Below are 26,501 nucleotides of genomic sequence, written 5' to 3'. Positions count from 1 at the left end.
ACACGGCAAAGTCTAAATCTATTTCCTTAACATAAGTTTTCAAGTGCCAATAACATACCACAGTTGTAAAATCTTTTGTAGACCAAGAAATAGCATACACATATTCTGAAAGCATGGCAGTTCCTACAGTTGTATCTCCAAATGATTACGCAGGTAAAAAAAGTAACTGGAATAAATTAAATGGTGTACATCCGATGTTACCTTCATCTACGGTTACGACGAACAACATGAATGTTACTGGAGAAGTGAAAAAATTCATGGAAAGATACCAAAAATCGCTTACGCCTGCCTCTCTGCCATTATACTTCTACATTGCCTACCAGTTTATCCAAGAGAATTCTTTCAACGCTGAAAAAACACAGGTAAGTTTTGTTAAAAAATAATTTCTAAAATATTTCTATGTGGTTATTCCATGGAAACTCCAAAGTTTTTTTTCAACAATTTCTCATGTTTGCAACAATGATTAAGTCTATGCTATTATGAGGACCAATAATTATCAAAGGTACCAGGATTATAATTTGATACGCTAGACGCGCTTTTCGTCTACATACGATTCACCAGTGACGCTCACATCAAAATCTATACTATCAAACGAGAAGACCTCATTTTGTGTGTCGCTTCTCTTCCTTCCACGATAAATTAATCACCATGCTTCTGTGTTCTATAGGTAACATGCATAGTCGCATTTGTCATCCATTCTTATGATTATTCATATTGGGTTATTTTTGGAGAAAAACGACAAAAAAGGTGTCATACCACCAATTACTCTCTCAAATAGTGAAAGTAGGCCTACTCGGACTAAAAATAGTGCATTTGATGTCATTGTTTACTTAAACTAACCAACAAAATTAGCAGAAATGAAACTGTTGGTGAAAGAGAAATATGTTAGGACCATTTTGAGCTGAACTTTACTTGTTTATGAGTTTCCATTCAAAATTGAGGATTAATGCACTCCAGAGTATACTAATTTAAGATTTCCAGAAAACCAGGGGTTATTTTTAGTGGTACCTCTATTCGGAAGACCTTTTCTTTTTTATATGATTTTAAACATCTGTTGATAATTGGCATGTAGAAAGCTGATACATGTACGATTCAGGATATACCTGGTTTCTATGAAGTTAAACTTAAGGTAAAATATTTAGAAAGCTGTGAAAATTGTTAAATTTGGTTGAACAGATAGGGACTTTTAATTGGTGGTATGACACAAAAGGAGTCCGGATATTAATTCCGTCAGACTGACTTTTAGTCATATATAAGACTTCCGGTTAAAACATACACAAGTACAACCAATCGTACGATAGATAACAAAAATGAAAAATAAATAAGCCAATCAGAGCGTTCTCCATATCATGGTGTTTAGATCGCAAAAACCACTACTATTATACCTCCTTAGAGAGGATTATTGTTCGCGTTTATCTACATGTAAACTACGATTATACTTATTTAATATATAGAGACTCTCTGTACTCTGTCTACTGTTTTCTTTGAAATGTTTACTATTTAAGGGGGCATACCAGTTGCATATAAATTAAAATAAGTAAAACATGTGGAAACAAGAATGTGTCCATAGTACACGGATGTCACATCGGCACTATATTTACTAAGTTTCGAGTTGATTGGACTTCAACTTCATCAAAAACTACCTCTACCAAAAACTTAAACCTGAAGCGGGACAGACGGACGGACGAACGAACGAATAAACGCACGGATGCACAGACTAGAGTCTCATTAACATGCCAATGTTAGGATATAGGCATACAAAATAGGGCACACAAATTTATTGTTGAAAGTGAAAGTATACGGCATACAAATTTATTGTTGAAAGTGAAAGTACAGTGGAGATCACTTCTGACCTCTCATAAAATCTGTCAGGAGAACTGTTCTAGAACAGTACGTAGAACTGTCAGCCTGACACCTTTTAGTCAGTTCTAGGTTAAAACTGTTCTAGCTAGAACTGATTTGGTCAGTTCTACCTAGAACTGATTTGGACAGTTCTACCTAGAACTGATCCTGACAGTTCTACCCTAGAACAGTTTAAGACAGTTCTAGCTAGAACTGACCAATATTTGGTCAGTTCTACTTCTAGAACAGTTCTACGGTTAGAATTGATTTCTAATTCTACGGCTAGAATTGATTTTTATAAATTCTACGGCCAGAATTGATTTATAAGTTCTACGGCTAAAATTGATTTATAAATTCTGCGGCTAAAATTGATTTATAAATTCTACGTCTAGAGTTGATTTATAAGTTTTAAGAACTCTTTGCCTTAATATAAAGGCTTGGGTAAAAAAGCGATTTAAATTATATAGAGTTTTACTATTTTGCCGGTTTTATTTCAGATTTATAATCGGCAAGAGAACATGTTTAACCTGTTAACCACGCCATATTCTGCATGTATGTGCCTGTTCCAAGTCAGGAGCATGTAATTCTGTGATTTTCTTTTGTTGATGTGTCACATAAATTATTTTTTTTCTTCCATTTTTTGTACATTTCATTTTTTGTACATAAATTAGGCCGTTAGTATTAGGGGGGGGGGGGGCATTATTATTTGAATTGTTTTACATTTGTTATTCCGGGAGTCAGAATGGCTCGTTATCACATAACAAAATTACCGGACCTCATTAACCAATATAATATCAGTTTTGAATTTCATTCTATCAGTAGTTTTCATACTTCAGACTGAGTCGTGTAATAAAATCTTTTGACTGCATCAACCAAAACTTACCCTATTTGCTTTTTATTATGTAAATCTATATATATAGCTGCAATATTGGAAATCAGTGACCACAAATTTTTTCTCTCGCATCAATTGAGGGTGCCAGCATTTTCTATTTTTATTCAAAATATCGCATCAGAAACAAATATCAGTAGTTTTCATACCTCAGACTGACTCATGTAACAAAATTATTTGTCTGCATCAATCAAAACTGACCATATTTGACAGCATCAACCAAAACTGACCATATTTGACCACATCAACCAAAAACTGACCATATTTGCACTTTTTTATGCAACCCTTATAGTCACATAATAAATCTGTAATAGTTTTATGTAAGGATGAAGTGTATAATCATGATAATACAAATGATCTATATTATAGGGTTATTGCATGAATATTGGGGAATATTGTTCCGAGTAGAATTTTATATTGCACGAGCTTATATTTTTATAGCAGGATGGATTGTTTAATATAAATGAAAGCAATATTGGAAAACAAAATTATGCTCGCATCAGTTTATAGTGCCAGCATGTCCTCTTTTTAATCAAAATTTTGAATCGTAAACTAATTTCAGTAGTTTTGATATCTCAGACTGACTCATGGATATAACAAAATTATTTGTCCGCATCACCCAAAACCATGAAAACTGACCATATTTATAGCTTACTATAAGTATGGGCTTTGCTCATTGTTGAAGGCTGTACGGTGACCTATAGTTTTTAATGTCTGTGTCATTTTGGTCTTTTGCGGATAGTTGTCTCATTGGCAATCATACCGCATCTTCTTTTTTATATAACATGCAAGACCATGTTTTGCCCTTGTTGGAGTCCGGCAAGACGACTATTCAACAGGGCTAAGCATTATCATTCTGATGGAATAGCCATCCTATTTAAACGGTAAACGCTATGTTTTTCCAAACATTTATTCTCACCGAATGTATTCTTCTAAATAAAACGAAAATATGTTGCACGACGTTTGGTGTTCGTGAGACAATCGTGCGACTGTATCACGAGTGTCTTGAGACAGTCGTGCGACGATTGTTTGATTAAGGTGGTATGGGTGTCTTCCTCCATCTTGGATTGTAAAAAACAGAGAATCAAAGGTCCAGATTTTCCATCAAGTTAGCAAAATTTGATGCAGGAATGCAGATGTTTAATGTACATTTTCATTTAAAAGTACCAATTTATAAGAATATAACTTCTAAATTTGATATTTTTGCAAATGTTAATTATTTTTGGTTGTTTTTATTTTATTTTTTTAAATTTGGAATTTTAAGGGGAGGTAACTCTAAAAAAGTGCATTTTCTGAAGGATTCTGTATGGAATTTTCCTATTTTGTATTTTAGCCGGAAAAAACGTACGGTGACCCTATCTTTTCTTTGATATTCTCAAAGCAATGTCTGAAAGCTATCTTTTCCTGAAGTATTTAACAATTCTATCATTTTGTTTAGTTTCTAATCACAAAATGGTGTTTTTTCCTGTATAATCCATACAAAATGTGTCATTTTGTCCCGTCCTGTAGCTTGAGAAAATGCGCGGTGACCTATCATTTTTATTATCTTTTTCAACATATATCAATAGATACAACGTTTTGGCAAAGTATGAACAAATTCTATCATTTTTATTTTAGACTCCCATACCACCTTAAAATAGTTTATGTTGATACCCACGACAATGTGTTAATCGCACGACAGTCGCACGACGGTTGTAAGACACTTTTACGACAGCCACAAGACAGTGACACGACAAAAAATCGTAGAGCCAAAAAAGGCACATGTCCAATTTTCGTCCTACGACAACCGACATCGCCACGATGCTCAAAATATCGTACGACGACCACAGATGACACGCGATTTGACCAAACTCCATGTCGTGGCGTTGCATAGGTGTGTTGTGGGTTCGTTGTGACCAGAGATAGGACTTTCACAACTAATTGCAAAAACATTTCTGTAAATTCTTGAAGTAAGCCAGCTGTTAACCGTTTAAACCATTTTTTTTTAAATTTTAATGTGGCATTGACCATTTAGCAATTAATGCAACTCACATGGAATTTTGATGTTGTATTACAATACTGAGAATTTAGGATTCGCTGGTATTTTGAATCTGAATAGTTATATCAGTCTTTGATTTTTTTGTTTACTAACTTGGTTTGTTTTATTTTAGATTCCACTTCATCATAAAAGCACCTCCAGTATATTCTATCTTTTTTTTTTGTTGGCTTGTTTACTGCTTAAACTTTATTATAAAAAAGGTAATAGTGTATGCTCATATTTGTTTTTTATAATATTGCTATTGTGTCTTCAATAGAACTTTGAAATTCTTCTGAAACAAGCAATTATAGCTGACAGAGTTGACTATGTTAAGGTTCTGCTTCAAGAAGAGAAAGTAGAATTTGACAGAAAACAGTTTCCAGATATATATCACCAGGTAATTATGAAATTGAGAAATAAAATGCCTTCTCAAAAAAAAAAATGGACGTTCTTTGGATTAAAAACTATTCAAATGAGTTGTATAATCGAATTATTTCCAGAATAATATGTACAGACAAACTAGAATTTCGTCTTTAATTTACAAAGGTAATGATGTCACCATAGGGATACCAATAACCATACGATATTTTGAAAAAAGTTCTTTTCATGTCTGGTAAGGGCTTTTATATGTATTTATAAGTTTAATTATTAATAAGGCAATTGCATAAACTACAAGGGACACAGTTACATTCAGATTTACAGAATGTTTCTACATGTCATTCCAATTTGATTTGAAGATTTTTACCCTTTGGAAACCAGAGTAAAGCAACGAAAAAAGTTCATGGATTGTGTAAAATTTAAGTTACTTTGTGGAAACGTCAGTAAGGCGGACGTTACTTATATTGAGAAAAGTTGAATTATTGTAATTTGTCTATAACTCATTCGGTGTTTAAAAAATGCTATAGATTCATGAAAAATAATACATAAAAATAAACAAAATACGATTCTAAGATACTTCCGTTGCTGTTGATAATTATTCTATTGTTGACAATTTTCCACAGACTATCAAATGCGAGTGTAGTAGTAGAGATGGCGAAGGTGACTGTCAACACATGTGGTCAATACTTATGGTAAGTTATGTAGACTTGAAAAGTCATAAATGAATTGAGAGAAAACAAATCCAGGCTACAAAAAAAACCCCGAGAAACCACAAGAAGAAACAAATGAACAAAAGATACACTGAAGTGAAACAAAAACAAACGGCAACATGCATAGGAACGAACTATTTGATAGCAACTGCCATATTCCTGACTTGGTACAGGACATTTTACATGAAAGAAATGGTGGCTTGAACCTGGTATTATAGCTATCCAAACCTCCTCTTACATGACAAAGTTATTATTCTTTTTAGAAACGATCGCTTTTAAGGGATAATCTAAATGTAAATCAACTCGTATGTAACATGTGCACAATTTTTATAAAAGTTGTTATTCCTATTTCATTAAACTGTTATTCAATGTCAACATTTTAAATGTCCTTCGTACTTTGGATTTTAAATATTTTGGCCACGAGCATCACTGAAGAGACATGTATTGTCGAAATGCGCATCTGGTGCAAGAAATTGGTACCGTTAATTTTTTTTTATTAATGTCTACTGCATTTGCTTACTCTGGGCTATTGTTATATTTGTGTCCGTTCTCTCTGAAATTGTTGCTATTATTATTTACAAGTTATAATTATCAAACATTAAAATTTTGTTTTAAGAGTTTATATATTTTTTAATCTGTTATAGGGCTCATCTAGCTCTGTTACGGAACAACTTCTAGAAAGCAAAGAAGATGACAAAGAGGCAAAATGCCGGAAGTGTAGACAGGCAGGCAGGCAGCTGTGTCAAAAGTTTTTGCATTACCCTAAAAGTATGTTGTCAAAGCGGTTTGCAATTCAGCTTTTTTTATTTCACATGTGAAATTATCGGTTTTTATCTAACTGGGAAATCAATGTAATTCATTGCAACCAATGTAATAAATAAATCTATTATACTTCTAAAACATGTTTAGATAAAAAAAATCTCAAGCTAAAAAAACCTTCTAAAACAGAGTTTTGTCATTTAGAAGATAAATTAAACTGCTGCAAAAAATTACCTTAACGTTGTTTTAAATGTATCGCTTGAGTCTGAATGTTTTTTAGGGAGAGTTTAATGTTTTTATTGAACGTATTTAACCAGTTTTAATGAACTCGGTGACATGTTTCTGACATCTTCGTAATTATGCACGTTTTAGTTACGTTAAATATTTGACACATTTTGGGGACATCGAAACCTGAATGACTTACAAAATAGTCAAAAACCTCTACAGTTTCTAAATCATAGCACACAAAATAGGAAAATAGACGCAGTATCATAATTCTTCTTGTTGTCTTTTTCATCTGCATCAGATTAAAAAAATATAAATGTTTAGATCTCTAATTTTGATTGATTTTATTTTTGCTGCAAGAATCATACAATAAGGAAGACATGAAGAATGAAAGGAAAGATATCTACCAAGACCTTTTGATCTGGTCCTTGTTTGCTAACAGACAGGAACTAGCGACGCTATTCTGGGTGAAATGTGAAAATCAATTACGTAAGGTCGTTTTCATTTTTTAAGGTAGAAATCTTTAGTACAAGTACTTAAATCTGTATAAAATATTGTTCCGGCGAAAAGTCATCCAGTATTTTTACCAGTGGAATATTTTAAAAAAGATAGCCTTTGTTACAACAGAAATTTACATAACACAATATAACTAACCTTTTTTACGAATATCATAATTCTTCTCCTTTTGACGAAGTTGCATTGGATGGACAAAAAAGGAAAAAAATAAGATAACAAGGGACTCTTTAAAGCCATATTGAAACTTAAAACAACTTCATGGACAAAAGAAAAAAGATTTTCAATAAAAATTTCCATAGAAATGATAAAGCTAGACTAACAATTCATGAAACTGGATGTAAGGTAAGCAGTACTTGATCCATTTGTGACAATCCTTGTAATTAAGGAATTGACAATGAATCCTTTTATGTATATGTCAATGAGACAGCAACTAAACTAAACATTACACATATCCTGTTATTTTAAAAATCTTACAAAATTTTATCAAAAAAAAATTATGTTTTATGAAGAAAACAATGATAATTAAACACATTTTGTTTTTTGTATATTTGTAGTAACGGCAATATTGGCAAGTTGCGTATTAAAAAAAATGGCTGCACGAGCAAAGAGTGGAAAAGATCAGTTTTTGTACGATGTAATTAAAGAACATTCAAGGTAATTATTATATTATGAATATTGCATGGGATTATGGAATCATTTCTTTTCATTGGACACTATTTTCCGTGGATTTAGTGAGTTAAAGTATATAAGCGAATTTGATTGTTCAACAAAATGATAATTTTCGATAGGTTTATTTCAGAAGTTGACAAAACACAATAATTGTATATCTACGAAATGACAATGGTTTTTTTTCAATGCACGACATATCTATTGTTAGACAATCGTATAATGCTTGCACAGGATTCCAGTTTTTACCGTCGACACCTGTGAAACAGATATACCATAACAGTCAATCAACTCATGAGGGTGTTCGTAAAATGTTTGAAGGGAAAACTATTGAAGGGATAATTTCAACTTCCCCACTAGAAACTCTTGGTTTAAAAGCTGCATTGTAAACAGCAACCGTAATTCAAGTGAAGTTAAACGATCATGCTAGCTTCTTCCAAAATGAAACATTCGGGATATAGGACATTATTGGTAAAATTAGAGATCATACAAGTATTCCAGTATTTTAAGATCTATTACATCGAAAACATGTCACTTATAAGTTGAGACACAGCTGTATCGTATCGGTCAACCTATTCATGATGGTATCCGAACACCTTGTGTATTATTGGTTACTCAACCCTCCTAATGACTCTTTTGGAGCAGTAGTGTGGTGGAATCTACATTGATCTTCTTCTCTTCTTGTAGTTTTGGCTAAGTTTAAAATGAGTTTCGCTATCTTTTACCTGAATTATTAATAAATGTAACAATAATATACCGGTGTGTTGAAAAGTCATAAATCGATAAGATATATGAATATAATTTAATTCTGTATGTAACACGTCTCCTCATTGGCTGAAGGTTGTTGTTTATCAGCTCATAGACATAATTTTGTCATGTGACCGTGACGTAATTACCATTTTTCAATGATCAACTCCCTTACAAATGAGAATTTAAAATTAAATTATAAGGGATAAATTTAGTTTTTTCTGTCTATTTGAAATAACCTCAAAAATGTGGTGTACACTTATAAATAACCCGCTACTCGGATTATTCAATGTGCACCAAATTTTTTATATTTATTTCTGCACAGACAGAAAACAATATGACAGTTAATCGTGAACTAAATCAAAAGATTGTGCGCCTTTTTTTGCATTTAAAGTATGAAATAAGTTCAACGACCTCACATTTACCATTCAGTAAAGACGCAATAGAAATCTTGAAATAAACAGTACTTATTGGTCATTTGTTCAAAAGAAAAACTTGATATACCTCGTAGATTAATTTAAACTATTCAATTAATTGTCAAAATTGAGGTTAACAAAAACCCTTATGAAACATTTGAATTATAAAATTATAAAAATACTCTTTCAGTTGATCGTTAATTGGACATTTATATTAACATCAAAACCTCCCAAAAAAGAGGTAATTCAATAAAACATATTTTGCATCTTTTAATTGTGTTGTCAAATACAGTGTCAAATTCATTTTTGTATATAATATAGAATTTTCGCAAAACGAGCCTTAGACTTACAAACAAAACTTTACGCTGAAGACTCTGAAGTGGCAATGGATCTAATGTTAACAGAACAAAAAGTCTGGGACATCAAAGTCAGCCCATTAGAATGTGCATTTGACAACTCAATGCTTGATTTTATTGCACATACCTGTGCACAGAGACGTCTAAACAAAATATGGTACAAACAGATCGGAGCAAGTCTAGGTGATTTTTGGAAGGTTTGTCTTTTTAATATTTTGTAGTTATTATTTTGAAAGTTTTAATTTGTTCTACTCATATATAAATATTGAAACTATTGCAAACCATGGCCTACTATTAAAAAACAAGTAAATTGCATCTTTGCATATTGTAACAGATATCTGTTTAAGACCCTTTTAAAAAGAAAGTGTCATATAGTCAGCCTTAATGTTATAAGCATTAACATAACAAATATAGCCAGCTGAAGGACGCCTCCGGGTGCGGGAATTTCTCGCTACATTGAAGACCTGTTGGTGACCTTCTGCTGTTGCTTTTTTCTATGGTCGGGTTGTTGTCTCTTTGGCACATTCCCCATTTCCATTCTCAATTTTATTAAATCGAGAAAGTGATTTGATTTGATTTAATCTATCAGGTATATTACACGTATGAAAAGTTGAACAAATGTGTTTCCCTCGCTTAATTTTTATTGTATCTATTCTCTACTTTTGTTTTATCCTAGACTGGATTCTCCCTTTGATAATTCAGTTTAATAGTTAATGCCTGTCTAACTGTACTTTAGTTATTTTTTTTTTTATTCTTGGTAGAGATTTGATACTTGGGTCCTTAATAGACAAAACAAATATGAAATGTGACCTACACACGACAAACCTGTTTAGAGTGAGTGGAAAGGTTGTCGTTTTGTTAGACAAACCTTCTATAATCCGTTCTACAATGGTTTCGAATTTGATTTATGGCGATTTGAAAGGATACTTGTTTTGCAAAACACAATTTATGTTAAAAAGTAAAATCACAAAAATACTGAACTTAGAGGAAGATCAATTGGGAAAGTCCATAATCACATGGCAAAATCAAATAACAAAACGCATCAAAAACGAATGGACAAAAACTGTCATATTCCTGACTTGGTACAGGCATTTTCAAATGTAGAAAATGGTGGATTAAACCTGGTTCTATAGCGCTAACCCTCTCACTTTAATGACATTACTGTTATCTTGTTCGATTGGTAGTTCTTTGACGTTTACTTCACATTACCGTTTATGATTACATGAAATGCTTAATAATGAGCCAACAGTGATATTCATCTAACACAGAAGCGGCTTGAAATGTTTGAAGGGAAAACTATTAAAGGGATAATTTCAACTTCCCCACGAGGAACTCTTTGTTTAAAAGCTGCATTGTAAGCAGCAACCCTAATTCAAGTGAAGTTAAACATCATGCTAGCTTCTTTCAAAATGAAACATTCGGAATATAGGACATTATTGGTAAAATTAGAGATCATACAAGTATTCCAGTATTTTAAGATCTATTACATCGAAAACATGTCACTTATTAGTTAAGACACATCTGTATCGTATCGGTCAACCTATTCATGATGGTATCCGAATACCTTGTGTAGTATTGGTTGCCCAACCCTCCTAATGACTCTTTTGGAGCAGTAGTGTGGTGAATCTGCATTGATCTTATTCCATTCTTGTAGTTTTGGCTAAGTTTAAAGTGGGTTTCGCTATCTTTTACTTGAAGTATTAATAAATGAAACAGTAACATTCCGGTGTTAAAAAGTCATAAATCGATAAGATATCATTACCGTTTATGATTACATGAAAAGCTTAATAATGAGCCAACAGTGATATTCATCTAACACAGAAGCGGCTTGTATTATATTAGGTAAAATTATATTTTTTCAGAAAGGTTTACTGTATGGATGCCGTAGAAATGGTAACGGCAATTTACGACTTTGTAGATTTTTTTATGCACCGCTGACTCGTTTCCTCGTGCATTATGTGAGTATTTCTGACAGAAGATAGCTAAATAAAGACAACAGTAGTACACCGCTGTTCGAAATTCATAAATCGATTGAAAAAAAAAACAAATCCGGGATAGAAACTAAAACTTAGGGAACGACATCAAATATAAGAGGAGAACAACGACACAACAGAAACACATCTTTAAAAATGCAACACACACAGAAACGAACTATAATTTAACAATGACCATTTTCCTGACTTGGTACAGGACATTTTAGTAATAAAGTGGTGGGTTGAACCCGGTTTAGTGGCTAGCCAAAACTTGCACTTATATGGCAATGTTCAATATAATGCTTAAAAATAAGTAAATAATAAATAATATATGTCCATAAAGTAGATCTTTGACATCATGTTAAAACATACATTTTAAAAAGTGTGTTTTGTCTGCACAGTCCTTTAAACGATATGTTTCATTAGTAAAGAGACAATTCCTAATAATAATGGTATTGTCTACTTGGATAGTTGTGTAGATTTATATGATTTATTATGCCTCTAGATAATCTTCATCGCTGCAATGGTATGCTACAGTGCATTCCTGTTGATAGAACTGACACGTTACGTTAATTTAGAGGGAATCAAGATTTACGAGTGGCTGATTTATGCATGGTTCATTGGAGACATTTTTGAGGAATATAGAGGGGTGAGTGTAGTTGAGTATGTAACATGAGGGTACCCAAACTTGCACTTATTTTGACAACTTTTCACTTACGTTTATTTATGATGTAGACAATTTAAAAAAATACTAAATTGTTACATTGATAACTTTTTAGAAGAAGTTCATTCAAAGGATAAAGGAGTTTAAACGGATCGTATCTTAGTTTATGGACTATATAAACAACATCAACGTGTGAATAATGATTTGACAATTTGTTTTGTTTTCCAAATTGCAGGAACATCCAAACTTCCTAACCGAATCTCGGTATGTTTGAAAGAATTTGATAAATTATTCTATTTATTTCTGTTAACGATATATCTGACTTATTGATTTGCCAGTTACACAGAACAAGAAATACTTTCATTGGAATCTTTATATTCTTACGTTTAAAAAGTAATTATACTTCTTTTGATTTCTCTTTTGAAATTTAATTTCAGATTTTACCATGGAATAATGACATTATTAAAAGCAGATTTTCAGAAGACGATGAGAATGAGAAAGCCTTAAGTCAGTCAGTCAAATACAGAATATCAAGATATTTTTATGATTTCTGGAATTCGCTTGATTTTATATCGTATTGTATAACAATAACAGCTGTGCTTGTAAGATTTTTATATAAGAGTACAACAGAAACAAGCGTTCTTGCACGAAGATTTTATAGTCTTAGTTTGTTCACCATGTACATGAGATTTCTCCATGCACTCCTGATGTCAAGAAAACTTGGACCAAAGATTATCATGATTAAAGAAATGGCAAGTATCTACATTAAACACCCACGTTATGTCATACTTAAAGTAAAGAGATAAATGCAATTGATGTTATACTATTTTCTGTTGATATCACATACTTAAAAGGAACATCGTAAAACTGATCTTGCTAATTTCTAATGTAGAAAACAAAATACATAGAAACTCCTTAATCCGGAGGGAATATGAGGTGATCCTGAAGGGTAAGCAGATCGCGATATAATATTATAGTGTAGATTGCAGCTTTAAAGTCTATTATTTCAATAGGAGTTGTAGTTAAAATTAATTCATTTATATGTGAGAACTTGCATAGAAACTTTGAAACAAAAACAAAAATCATATCGTCAACTTCCAAATTTTTCAGCAGTAACGTATTCTCTGCTTCACACTTTAACGAAATAAAACCTATCCCAACAGAGTACCGAGGAAGAACAAATAAGATAAACACAAATAATAAATACCAGGATTACAGTTTACAAAATACTCGTCAGTGATGCTCGTATGAAAAGAATTAAAAGGGCAAAAACAAAGTACGAAGTTGAAGGGAATTTAGGACTCCAAGTTTCATAAACAGTTAATCTACGATTATGACCACATGAATGACACATACAGAAGCTTTATCACTATTGTTGACAGATAAGATGACTTGTACTAGTGTCTCAATTTAGGAACGATATTCTTAGAGGTCTTAGAACGGCGATACCAGCACAACAATCTGTGATTAAAAAACCGATGGCGTCCTATTACCAATTTTGACTGAGAAAGGATTCGCATGTCGGTTGACGCTTACCCTGCTCAATAACCTAGTATCGCTGTTATTTATTGTTCATGCAATTCCTCCCAATTTTGTTTCTTATTCTTATTTCAATCTTTTTACGAGATTTGAGCATAGGTAAACTACTATCGCCTTAAATTATCAAGTTTTGTAACATACACTGTCAAGTAAGACAAACATATAAATTGAGTAGAAAATAAGGCCCAATGAACATACAGTGGAGATCAATTCTAACCCCTCATTAGAACTGTCAGAATAATCTGTCATAGAACTGTCCTAAACTGTCCTAGAAGAGTTCTACCCTAGAACTGTTCTAAGTAGAACTGTCAGAAACAGTTCTGGGTAGAAATGACCTAATCAGTTCTATGAAGAACTGTCAGGATCAGTTCTAGGTTAGAACTGTCAGGATCAGTTCTAGGTAGAACTGACCAATTCCGTTCTAGTCGTTAAAATGTCAGCAGAACTAACCAAAACAGTTATAACTGTAGAACTGTCAGCAGAACTGTCCAAAACTGTTTTAGCCGTAGAACTGACCAAAACCTGTCAGGATTGTATAACAGTTCTAAATGATGTCACTGCAGTAAGGGCATCTCCCTGGTCACCATTTAGTGTTATTATTATCGTTGATAAAGCCACAAGTGCTGTGATTAGGATTTTTTAATATATAGTATATTCTTTTGACTTATTTATATTTAAAACAAAGAGTTTTTATTACTGTTCTATGGATAGAACTGACTAAATTAATTCTAGCCGTAGAAATGACCAAGTCTGTTCTAATCGTAGAACTGTTCTATAGCCAAAGATTTGGTCAGTTCTAGAAGTCAGGTAGAACTGTCTAAACTTTTCTGGGTAGAACTGTCTAAAACTGTTCTGGGTATAATTGACTAAATCAGTTCTAGGTTAGAACTGTTCTAGCTAGAACTGTCTAAAAGGTGTCAGGATGACAGTTCTACATACTGTCCTAGAAAAGTTCTGACAGATTCTTACAGATATGATGAGATGAGGTTAGAAGTGATCTCCACTGTAGCACACATGGTTTGCCAACATATTTAGGTTAAACACTTATTTTTGTTAACAACAAGTTAGCCTTAAAAGGAAAAGCATTGTATAATATCGGTAATACAGATAACACAAACTAAGCAATTATTTGTATTCAAGAATGCTTTTGTTATAACGATAGCGATTTCAAAGTGCCTCTGCTGGACATTCAGTTATGCTTTTTACAATATTTAATAAGGGAGTATCTATTTTTCGAAAGGAGTTGTCAACTATAAGAGGTGCGGTCTTCCGACTATCTCTAGTTTACAAAAATATATGTGAGGCCGGAAAATGATATTTGTATTCATCTTGAAAGTCTATAGTATCGTGAAAACATTCAGAATTGTTATTACTTATTCATCCATTACTCCTTTACAAGATGGTAAACAATAAGAGTTTTTCCTTTTTTTTTATTTTAAAGTATCTTAAGAAATATTAAAATTCATACTAATTTAAACTATCATTTTAGTTGAAAGATTTGTTTCGATTTATTGGGATCCTGTTTGTGTTTATGGTTGGTGTTGGCGTTTTATATCATGCAAATATGTATCCAGCGCACTATGATATGTGGAATACTGGTGGTTGGACATACTGGAGAATTTGGAAAATTATGTATATTCCATATTGGCAAATTTATGGAGAACTTTTCCTCGATAAATTTGAAGGTACATATACGAGATTTCTAACTCTTACTAAAAAAAATGCATTATTACAGTTCCATAATTAATTTAACAAACAACCTTATCATCTTCGGAAAAGTCCTCGATAATAAGTTCCAAAGAATAAGAGTTCCACTCGATGTCGTGTAAAGTATATCTCATTCATGTTAAGGCATTGACGCAATGTGTCATACTCAACGTGTATAACAAAGATTCAAAATATTGTCTGCTTAAGCAGATCTGAAATTTTTACACAGTTCAACTCAGTGTAATAATTTTTCCGATGAAATATTAAATAAGAAACTTGGTATATTGTAAATAAAAATTCTAAGTTGTATAGTATGATAACAGTTCAGAAGTAAAGCCGAGCAAGAATTATTTCCCGCCAGGTATGAACATCAAGAATTCAAAGTCCCAGACCAAATATAAAAAAAGTGGAGTACCATGTAATATTTTTTTTATTCATGTATGGACAAGGTCATAGCGGTCTTTCACCAACTCGGTTTTCCAAAACAATTGACTACAGGGTACCAACTAATTCTTCATTTCAGCTAATAGTACTACACCGTGCACTACAATACAGGACGAATGGGAAAGTAACCCGGATATAGAGAGATGTAACCAATATGACTGGGTCCTCATTGTTATTTCTGCATGCTATATGTTGATATCAAACTTACTGCTAGTTAATCTCGTCATTGCACTGTTTAGGTATGTATCTATATAGGGCATATAAGGTGTGTGCTTCATGAACTGCTCATGCATAACAATATAGTTCTATCTCCAAATCGTAAAAATCTCAAATCAAATTACATTACAATATGGCATAAAACAACCATTGGCAATTTTTCTTACTAGGGACAGGCGCATGCATATATGCAGGAATTTTTCGATTTTTGAATCTCCCCTCCCCCTTTTAAATGTTTATCAGTGGGCAACAGAAGGTACACACATGACCAAACAAGATAAGTCGTAATCATAATGAACGATCACATAGATGTAATCAATTAACTGAAAGCATGGGGATCCTTTGATTTCCATATTTAAAAAAGCAACATTTTATAGTCTTTGCAGGTGCTACAGTAAGGTTTAAAACGTATCTTATTTGCTGTATTTTACGACCATGTGCTTCAATATAGAATTCAAGGCAGTATATCAGGTAATAATATTTTGTCATTATTTTGTCATTACAGTAGGTAAAGAATTTAAAAACTACAATTCTTTTACAGTTACCGTTTTGAGATTGTGCAAGCTAATTCTGAGAAACTATGGAGATATTGGAGATATGCTGTAATCATGGATTATCGAACCAGAGTTCCAGCCCCTCTCAATCTGATTATTAGACCCTTTATGACGCTATCAAAATGTATTAAAAGTTGTAAAAAGTGTTGTGGTAAAAAAACTGGAGCAGGTTAGTTTTATGTTAATGATATTCTGCCATTCATGATTAATCATAGATAAGTCACCGTTTAAGTAGTCACTGTAATCTTTCCACAAATGTTGTTTCTATAATCATAATAATGATTTAGAATAAAATGCATGTCAAATGGTTTTACATTACATTCTATTCCTTCATGCAGTTGCTACTTCTTATTCTTATAAACTGGAGGCGGATCGTTGTATTCTTTAGTTGAACATTGATGCTTCTTCAATGGAGGAAATTACAGATACCAGTATCTTGTTTTTGTGTCTAGAATGGTCCTACTTTGTTTAAAAAAATTAGTTCAAACACAAAATCATATCAAATTGGTTGTATTTTAGATAAAGATCTCTTTACTACAGTTTTAGTTGGTCTCACTTTTCAAACATACAGACAGTTTGTTGATTGATTGGTGGTAAATAACGCCACTTTTAGCACTATTGGCCATTACTAGACGTTTAAATGATGCGTAAATCATTTGGTAAAGTTTACATTTGCATTCTTTCTGAATTGAGAAATTGAATCTTATGTCTTTTGTAAAGAGAGTAACAGAAAATATTTATCATGAAAAATATCAAAAATAAACATTATGTTGTAACAATTGAAGAAATATACACTATATGATAAATACGATACCGTGACTTTGCCCTGTTTTTTTAAATTTTATTTGAGCGTAACTGTGAGTCTTTTGTAGACGAAACGCGCTTCTGGTGTACAGAATTTCAATCATGTTATCTGTGATATAAAATTGAGAAAGGAAATGGGGAATGTGTCAAAGCGACAACAACCCGACCATAGAGCAGACAACCGCCGAAGGACACCAGTGGGTCTTCAATGTATCGAGAATTTCCGCACCCGTAGGTGTCCTTCAGCTGGCCCCTAAAAATATGTATACTAGTACAGTGATAATGGACGTCATACTAAACTCCGAATTATACACAAGAAACTAAAATTAAAAATCATACAAGACTAACAAAGGCCAGAGGCTCCTGACTTGGGACAGGCGCAAAATTGCAGCGGGGTTAAACATGTTTATGAGATCTCAACCCTCCCCCTATACCTCTAGCCCATGTAGAAAAGTAACTGAATAACAATACCCACATTAAAATTCAGTTCAAGAGAAGTCCGAGTCCGATGTCAAAAGATGTAACAAAAGAAAATAAATAAAATGACAATAATACCTAAATAACAACAGACTACTAGCAGTAAACTGACATGCCAGCTCCAGACCTCAATTAAACTGATTGAAAGATTATGTCTTATCATATGAATATCAGGCACAATCCTTCCCATAAGGGGTTTAGTATCATACTATCATAAAATATATGAGAAGAACATAACCCGTGTCATGCCAATAACTGTTTAAAAAAAAATTGTGTTTAGTTCCGATGCAAAGACCCTATAAGTGAATCAATATAAAAGCCAAAATATGCAATCTTTAATGACCTGACAACAGTATCGTAACTATATCCCTTCTTAATAAGTCTGTTTAAAGGTTTTGTAAGCTTTTGAGGTGAATACTGACATTTTTGTGCTTTGTACAGAATATTACCATAAAAGATTGGATGTGAAATACCTGAACGTATAAGATGTCTGCATGTTGAGTTATATTTACGAATTATTTCCTTATACCGGTGATAAAATTTAGTAAATGTTTTGACCAGTTTGTGATATCGAAAACCCTGGTGTAATAATTTTTCAATAGTACATAAATTTCTCTCGCTAAAATCTAATACGTTGTTACATACACGAGCGAATCGTACAAGTTGAGATATATAAACACGATAAGATGGTGACAAGGGAACGTCACAATCTAAAAATGGATAATTAACGATAGGAAATGAAAAATCATCTCTTTTATCATAAATTTTTGTATTAAGCTTCCCGTTAATGATATAGATATCAAGATCGAGGAAAGGACAGTGGTCATTGTTAGTATTAGCTTTATTTAAAGTAAGTTCAACAGGATAAATTTCTTTAGTATACATACTGAAGTCGTCATTATTGAGAGCCAATATATTATCATAATATCTAAAAGTATTGTCAAATTTTTGTATCAAATATAAAAAAAGAAGATGAGGTATGATTGCCAATGAGACAACTATCCACAAAAGACCAAAATGACATAGACATTAACAACTATAGGTCACCGTACGGCCTTCAACAATGAGCAAAGCCCATACCGCATAGTCAGCTATAAAAGGCCCCGATAAGACAATGTAAAACAATTCAAACGAGAAAACTAACGGCCTTATTTATGTAAAAATAAATGATCGAAAAACAAATATGTAACACATAAACAAACGACAACCACTGAATTACAGGCTCCTGACTTTGGACAGGCACTTACATAAATAATGTGGCGGGGTTAAACATGTTAGCGGGTTCCCAACCATCCCTCTAACTTGGGACAGTGGTATAACAGTACAACATAAGAACGAACTATAAAAATCAGTTGAAAAAGGCTTAACTCATCAGATGGACAAAAATACAAGTGGAAGTTTCGATGGGTCTTTGTTAATTTATATTTGCGCATATATAGTATCAAAAGCATGTCCAATTGACATAGTTCTTTTGTTTATTGCTACTAAAAAATGACCTAAAAGAGTGAACATATATACTCGCATTCTGACTTTTTAAATGCCCAGTTAATAAGGGGTGTGAATTTTTTCTTAACAAGAATATGAGACAAAGTGGTATAAAAGTAGAAAAATCAAAACTTTGAAAACAGATTCAAAATCACCAATATATGCATGCAATTTATCAAGTACTTCCAACGAGTTTTTGACACTCCAAAAGTAATTAATTCCACTATTTTCAAAGGTTTTATTTGAACAATTTATTTATGTTTATTATATTGAAGATTGAAAGACTGCTTTCAATGATGAAATTATACTAGAGCTTTTAAAACATTTACGGAAAACTCCTAATATATCTTACAGTATTCTCATACATTACTTTCCTATTTTCAGATCGTGATGAATTTAAACGGATGGAAAGATTACAGGACATTAGTGCCAATAAATGCATCCGCACAATGAAGATCTGACACAGTGACAATAAATACATCCGCACAATGAAGATCTGATAGATTCTTCTTTATGGAATACAAACTATGACATAACCAACATAATTTTATCATGATATGTTTTTGACAATTCTCTACGCAATGAAATATTTATTTTGACCTTATTTCTTAACGTTTTTTAAAAGTAGTATGTTGTAGTTATTGTTGGTATGACCTTTGTTTGACGTATCGCCTTCAAAAGGACAGAAGCATTCTGTTTTAGTTATAAATGTTTCTTCAACTTTTGACAAAGTCTATCCAACATAATAATGTTTCAGATAAAATGTGTGTTTGTTTTATATTTCTTCAACATTTATAATTGCTGTATGTACAGAAAAAAGCTGCATTGTATAAATCGTAACTCTGTTATAAATAATGTAAACTTATATGAATATGATTATTCTGTAAGGAGACGTTGTTTGACTGCCAATGAAACACATATATGTTATGAATCAAAGGACAAAGATGAGAACAATAAACTGTCACTTATCAGCCTTCAACAATGAACAAAAATTCATACCTTATAGTAAACAATAAAAGGCCTCAGAACAGCAAAGGGTTCAAACAACGCTTCTTGCAATAAACCCTGACCATCAAGAAAATTCGATCATGTCATCTTCTGTCTGCACAAGAAACGTTTATTTTGCTACTTCTTCTAACTGGGCGTGAAATCAGTCTTTCAACGTTAGGATTTGTATATGTATAGTATCAATAAGTTATTATGTAAAATAAAATATGAAATGGTTCTTCTTATTTTGATTCAACAATAAGGTGGGTCTTTTAATCAAGAAAGCAAGTAAAATTATAGTCAAATATGTACATATTACGGGTGTGAGCACCTTTTCTAAAATAATATTTTTCTGATACACAGTTAATTAAATTCTTTTCTGAAGAAACGACTGTTATGTAACAAAGCTTATGATTTTCAAATAACACTATATACATTTATACACTGTATGCGTCCGAGGCGCTATTTTGGTTACCTTGATCGGGAACGCTAGAAACAAAAATAAAAACTTGAACCAAAGACACCGATTGAACAGGTTACACTTTTGTCAATATAGATTATGAATATTCCAAAAGAAAATAATTTTATGCCAAACACTGTGTCATTTTTAAGTTACATAAAACACATCATGGAATAGAAAGTTCACATGTACTTTTGTTGTTGTCAGAGGTCAAAACGAGGTTACAAGACATATTTTTAATATTTATAAATTTTGAACTTCTTAAAAACTAAAAATCTGGGCCCAGTTTCAGGAAGCTGTCTTAGGACTAAGACATGTCTTATTATGATCTTACGACATATCTTAGTCCTAAAGTGGGTTTCACAAAGTAGTCCTAAATTAGGACATCTCTTTAAGTTGGTCATAAAGTTAGGACTACACGAGAGGTGTCTTATGATGGTCGTAGAATATCTTCGTGAAACCGGCCCTTGTACTACTCCTCCCGTGCGATACTTTCTTCCATTTTATGTCAAACATGCATACTCATTTGTTGATGTGGATCATACGTGTTTTTCTTTTTTCGTTTTTTTTTATATAGATTAGACCGTTGGTTTTTCTTTTTTGAATGGTTTTACACTAGTCATTTTTGGAGCTTTATAGTTCGGTGTGAGCCAATGCTAGATGTGTTGAAGACCGTACTTTGAATTATATGGTATACTTTTACAAAATATGACTTGGATGGAGAGTTGTCTCCTTGGCAATCATACCCAATCTTTTTATATCTTACTAATTGTTATCTTTTAAATCAATAAAAGTTTTTGTTGGTAATCTTAACGCTCAGGGTAAAATATCGCAAACAAAATTCCTACCCATGTTAAAATGTGCATAGCGCATGAAATGAAGGATTTGTTTGTTAAATATATAATGATAAAACTGTAACTGATTAGAAAAACGAACGAAGGATGGTATTATACTCCTTAAATTGACTCGCTTGAATTTTCTTAATTCGGTTTGCGACATGGAATCAAATGTTGTAGAATTTTATGTTCAAGAATATCGTCGTTCATATAATTAAATGAGTGATGAAGTTAATGGCTGGACATAGATGCATTAAGTTGCTCATGTTTGATAGCAGTTCACAAGTCATGCGAGTTCAAATAACAAACGAAGTTCGGGAGTACAACTATTTCCAGCTGGCAGTACATTTGCATGCAAGAAATCACAATTAGAACCAACTGAATAACAGCTGTTTTACATATGAGATTTTATTGTATAAGGGTTTTACGATAAAATTCTTGTACTAGATATATCATTTTGTTTTAAAAATTCAATCTTATTTTTTAAACGTTTTTAACGACATTAATTTACAATTATTTTAATAAATGAAATGTATTTACCGGTACACTAGGAAGTACCAAATACTTTAGACAAATCAATTTCGTTCAAAGTGTTATCAATATATATATGAACAGTGGTTATATGCATAGATAGTAAAATAACAAAAATACTGGCGACTTCAAAGGGAAATTAGAATCGGAAAATCCCTTATCAAACGGCAAAATCAAAAGCTCAAGCACGTTAAATGAATGTAAACCATTGTCATATTCCCGATAGCATAGGCATTTCCTGATGTAGAAAATAGAAGATTAAACATGGTTTTATAGGTAGCTGAACTTCTCACTTGTGTACAAGTCTGCTTTTCTTAACCAGGTAAACATTTCTACTCTTAGCAGTCAATGAAGTTATCACGTCTCTTTTATAGTTGACTGGAGTGATGAATTATCAGTTGCAAATATTACACACCTATTTAGGACTTGAACATATTGTAATGATAGATAATGATAATAATTCCCTTCTACGAATCCAATATAATAAAGAGGAATTATGGAATGACTGCCAGTTATATAACTATTAACTAGAGAAAAAAGGCAACCATACTTTAGGTCATAATAGATTTTCCCTTTGAATTTTATTTTCTCCTACATAAATGGTTTCAATATTCTGACAGACTGTTATTTTAAGGATAAAATAACTAAAAGTATTATAAATGTATACTGGGCGAGTGGGAGTTCACCGTATTTGTTTATGCTTTCCTCCTTTAGTCCAAACAAACAACCATGATGTTTAACATCAGTGAGTATCTCATGTATTAAACAATTATTGTTACTATTGAGCAATGCATGATAAATGAAATTATTCTTAAACTTATGTAAGCTTTATAGAAGTGTACATTAATGCACTAATCTCGTTTTACTAGTTGTAAACTGTGAGAATATTAAATTAAATTCTAGCAATCAAATATCTATAGACCCACTGTGTCTAAACCACACCGGCAAAATTTGCTCGGACTCGATGGTATCTAACATCCGGCACAATGACGGAACACCAATAGACAAAAGAAAGGTAGGTTTCTCCTTATTTTTTTATTTTTTTTATGATATCGAAGAATATATATACATATACAACTATTTTTTATTGTGAGATGCTATATTTTCTACAACCGTTCTATATTAACGGAGAAATAAGTCAAAATGCATGTCAAAATGACGAATTGAGTGAACCTTGCCTCGAAATTGTTTAATTTCTCGTTAAATTGTTCACATTGTACGGAAAGAAAGGTACGGGAAGATAGATATTGACACGGAGATTGCAAATTTAGTTATTATGAGCATCTCCATAATTGTATCTCTGTGTATGGAACGAAAGAAATGGGTCATGTCAAAATGGAACTGGCCGGTTTCGTCAATGTATACAACCCGGTTTCGTCATAGATTTCAAAATGCATAACCCGGTTTGGTCAAATAAAAAAAATCATAATCGCATTACATTATAATTGATTATTTAACTTCAGCGTTCAAAAGGAGTTTTGTGGGTCGTTGGAAAACAAATTCGTTCACCGGACAACGGCTTATTATTTATATGAGTCTCAGATTCAAATAAATAATAAGCAAAAACTTAAATTCCTACTCTTATAGAACACAAATATTTTAATTTTACTTTGCATTCCGAAATTTGTTAACAATATATTCAGATTAAAGCTCTCTATGCGTTTTCTATATGAGTTATGGGAAAATATGTTGAACATGTTTAAACTTGAAATTAAAGTTTACGGTCTTAAAAATCGAAACACACAATTAATATGTGATTTTCTCGCACAAAAGGATGGACACCTTTATAAGTAATCTAATCATTCTATGTATGTAATCTTTTCTACAATCGTTAAAAATAAATCTTCTTAAGGATAAACGTTGATAATAAGACAACTGTATATACATGCATAATCGACATAGAAAATGAATGTAGGATTACAACTACCATGCATTAAAATATTTTTTTTATCCCTTATTGTAACTATACTGCTATGTACAAATTAGTATAATAGTATAATAGTCTCAGGTCATCGACCAAATTCAATAATAATTATTTTGTTAACATTACTAAAAACAACGAGTCTGTACTGTCGCCGTTGTGTTATGATGATCGTACACTGACGTTGGTCAATATATTTTGACAATATATACGGACAGACGGATTCAGTTTATTTCAAAGTGGACGTATAATTATTTAAAAATGTCTATCAACATGAAAAGTTCATACAAATTCCAAGCGACAACAACCCGACCATAGAGCAGAAAACAGCCGAAGGCCACAATGGGTCTTCAATGAAGCGAGAAACTCCCGCATCCGGTGGCGTTCTTTAGCTGGCTCCTTAATAAATATTTATGCTAGTTCAGGGATAGTGGACTTCATAGTAAACTGCGAATACATGTATATTTATTATATTTAAGGGATAATTTTAACTATGATACAAGTTTTGGCACACATCGCGCATTTACTATACAGGCTCTGTCATCGGACGAGTTAAGGTTTTTTCATCATTTTTTATTATTTGTACTTTTGTTGTACTGTTTGTGTCAGCGACAACACTTTGACTCAGTCCATTCCCGAATCACACGCTTGTAATGCCATGGCTGTCTTTGGTTGCTTTATACCATATGCGTTTTGAACATAAAATAGGCAGGTAGTTTTCTTGTTTGAATTGTTTTACATTTATAATTTAGGGCCCTGTTATAACTTGCTTTCATGCAGTTTGTGTGTTTTTCTCATTGTTTAAGGCATACGCTGACCTAAACTTGATTAATTCAATATAATTTTTGTGTCTAAAAGAAAGTTGTCTCATTGTCAATGTTTATGGGATAAGTGGTTACCGTCACTTCTTCTTAATAAGACCTAGATATAAATGACGGTCATGTTTTGCAAACCAACTTTTATTCACATTGAAAATACAAAACTGTCAGATATTGTTTTCGAAAGGTATCTTGAAGTTTCAATTGAATTTGAACTGTACAAAAAATGAATTTGAACTGTAAAAATAATGTGAAAAACATGCCTATGAAAATAAATGTGCCTACCAGAAACGGGGAGAAAGTTACAAATCTCATTGCTATGTTATGGATGCTTAAGTGTGAAAACTCGCTTTAGTGCGCAAGTAACACATTATATATAGTACCAGAAAATCTGGCAGGACTGCATGCATGATTAATTTGTGCAGAACAGTATAGACTATAGTCGGTTTGGGACTGTTCGTCAATGATTGAATGCATAAATGTATTAATAATTGATAGTAAATATTGTAAACTAAGTGTATATAAATATAGTATAGTAAATTAAAATTATGGCACAATCAAAACACATCCTTTTATTTTTCATCTTTACACACTTACTATTATAAACAAAGAAAATATAATAATGTTACAAAATAATTAGATACCAGTGTTTGCTATTCAGTATTTATATTCCATTTAAAATTAGTTTGAAGTTAAGTGAAGTAAGGGATACGCCTTTCATTAGGAAAATGTGTATTATCATAATTAACTATGTCCAAAAGTGCCCGTTTAAAATAGATTTTAACACGCCAAGTTTACTTTACAATAAATATATATTTAAATTCTCGAAAGACAATGTTCAGATCCGTGCCAAAGTTTCTTTTCATAAATTGTTTGTTAAAAAAAACCCAAAAAAACCGGGTGATATATATAGACGAAACCGGGTGATTGTGAAGTAACAACATTGACGAAACCGGTTTATTTTAATTTGACATGACCCTTTTCTTTCGTTCCATACACAGAAATACAATTATTGAGATGCTCATAATAACTAAATTTGCAATCTCCGTGTCAATATCTATCTTCCCGTACCTTTCTTTCCGTACAATGTGAACAATTTAACGAGAAATTAAACAATTTCGAGGCAAGGTTCACTCAATTCGTCATTTTGACATGCATTTTGACTTATTTCTCCGTTAATATAGAACGGTTGTAGAAAATATAGCATCTCACAATAAAAAATAGTTGTATATGTATATATATTCTTCGATATCATAAAAAAAATAAAAAAAAATAAGGAGAAATCTACCTTTCTTTTGTCTATTGGTGTTCCGTCATTGTGCCGGATGTTAGATACCATCGAGTCCGAGCAAATTTTGCCGGTGTGGTTTAGACACAGTGAGACCAGTCAATGACAATATATTATATAACTTTTTAAATACCTGAATTCATTTGTCCATGATTGATTGAACAGCAGTAAGTAGTTTGTATCAAATAACATTTTGTATTGTATACAAATTTAAACCTAATTTTCAGAAATTCGTTTTCTACGTTTGTCTTTGATTCGGATCAACTCATCAATGAT

General features: G+C 32.2%; 1 protein-coding gene across 2 annotated transcripts in view; it reads left to right on the top strand.

Annotated features, from left to right (window-relative positions):
* LOC139521812 (transient receptor potential cation channel subfamily M member-like 2) overlaps positions 1–20,609 on the top strand; it is a 34,282-nt gene extending 13,673 nt beyond the window's left edge. For both annotated transcript variants that reach the window (XM_071315452.1, XM_071315453.1), the window contains exons 8-21: positions 82–362; positions 5,026–5,145; positions 5,750–5,818; positions 6,481–6,604; positions 7,181–7,309; positions 7,891–7,990; positions 9,487–9,718; positions 11,384–11,479; positions 12,000–12,143; positions 12,596–12,910; positions 15,187–15,382; positions 15,928–16,087; positions 16,606–16,787; positions 19,769–20,609. In XM_071315452.1, coding sequence (XP_071171553.1) covers positions 82–362; positions 5,026–5,145; positions 5,750–5,818; positions 6,481–6,604; positions 7,181–7,309; positions 7,891–7,990; positions 9,487–9,718; positions 11,384–11,479; positions 12,000–12,143; positions 12,596–12,910; positions 15,187–15,382; positions 15,928–16,087; positions 16,606–16,787; positions 19,769–19,845 — 2,225 coding nt within the window. In that variant the 3' untranslated portion in view covers positions 19,846–20,609. The remainder of the gene's footprint in view (positions 1–81; positions 363–5,025; positions 5,146–5,749; positions 5,819–6,480; positions 6,605–7,180; positions 7,310–7,890; positions 7,991–9,486; positions 9,719–11,383; positions 11,480–11,999; positions 12,144–12,595; positions 12,911–15,186; positions 15,383–15,927; positions 16,088–16,605; positions 16,788–19,768) is intronic.
* The last annotated feature ends 5,892 nt before the right edge of the window (positions 20,610–26,501 follow it).

The sequence above is a fragment of the Mytilus edulis genome, chromosome 4 (genome assembly GCF_963676685.1).
Source record: "Mytilus edulis chromosome 4, xbMytEdul2.2, whole genome shotgun sequence".
Taxonomy (NCBI): domain Eukaryota; kingdom Metazoa; phylum Mollusca; class Bivalvia; order Mytilida; family Mytilidae; genus Mytilus; species Mytilus edulis.
This window is presented reverse-complemented; position numbering and strand designations above follow the sequence as displayed.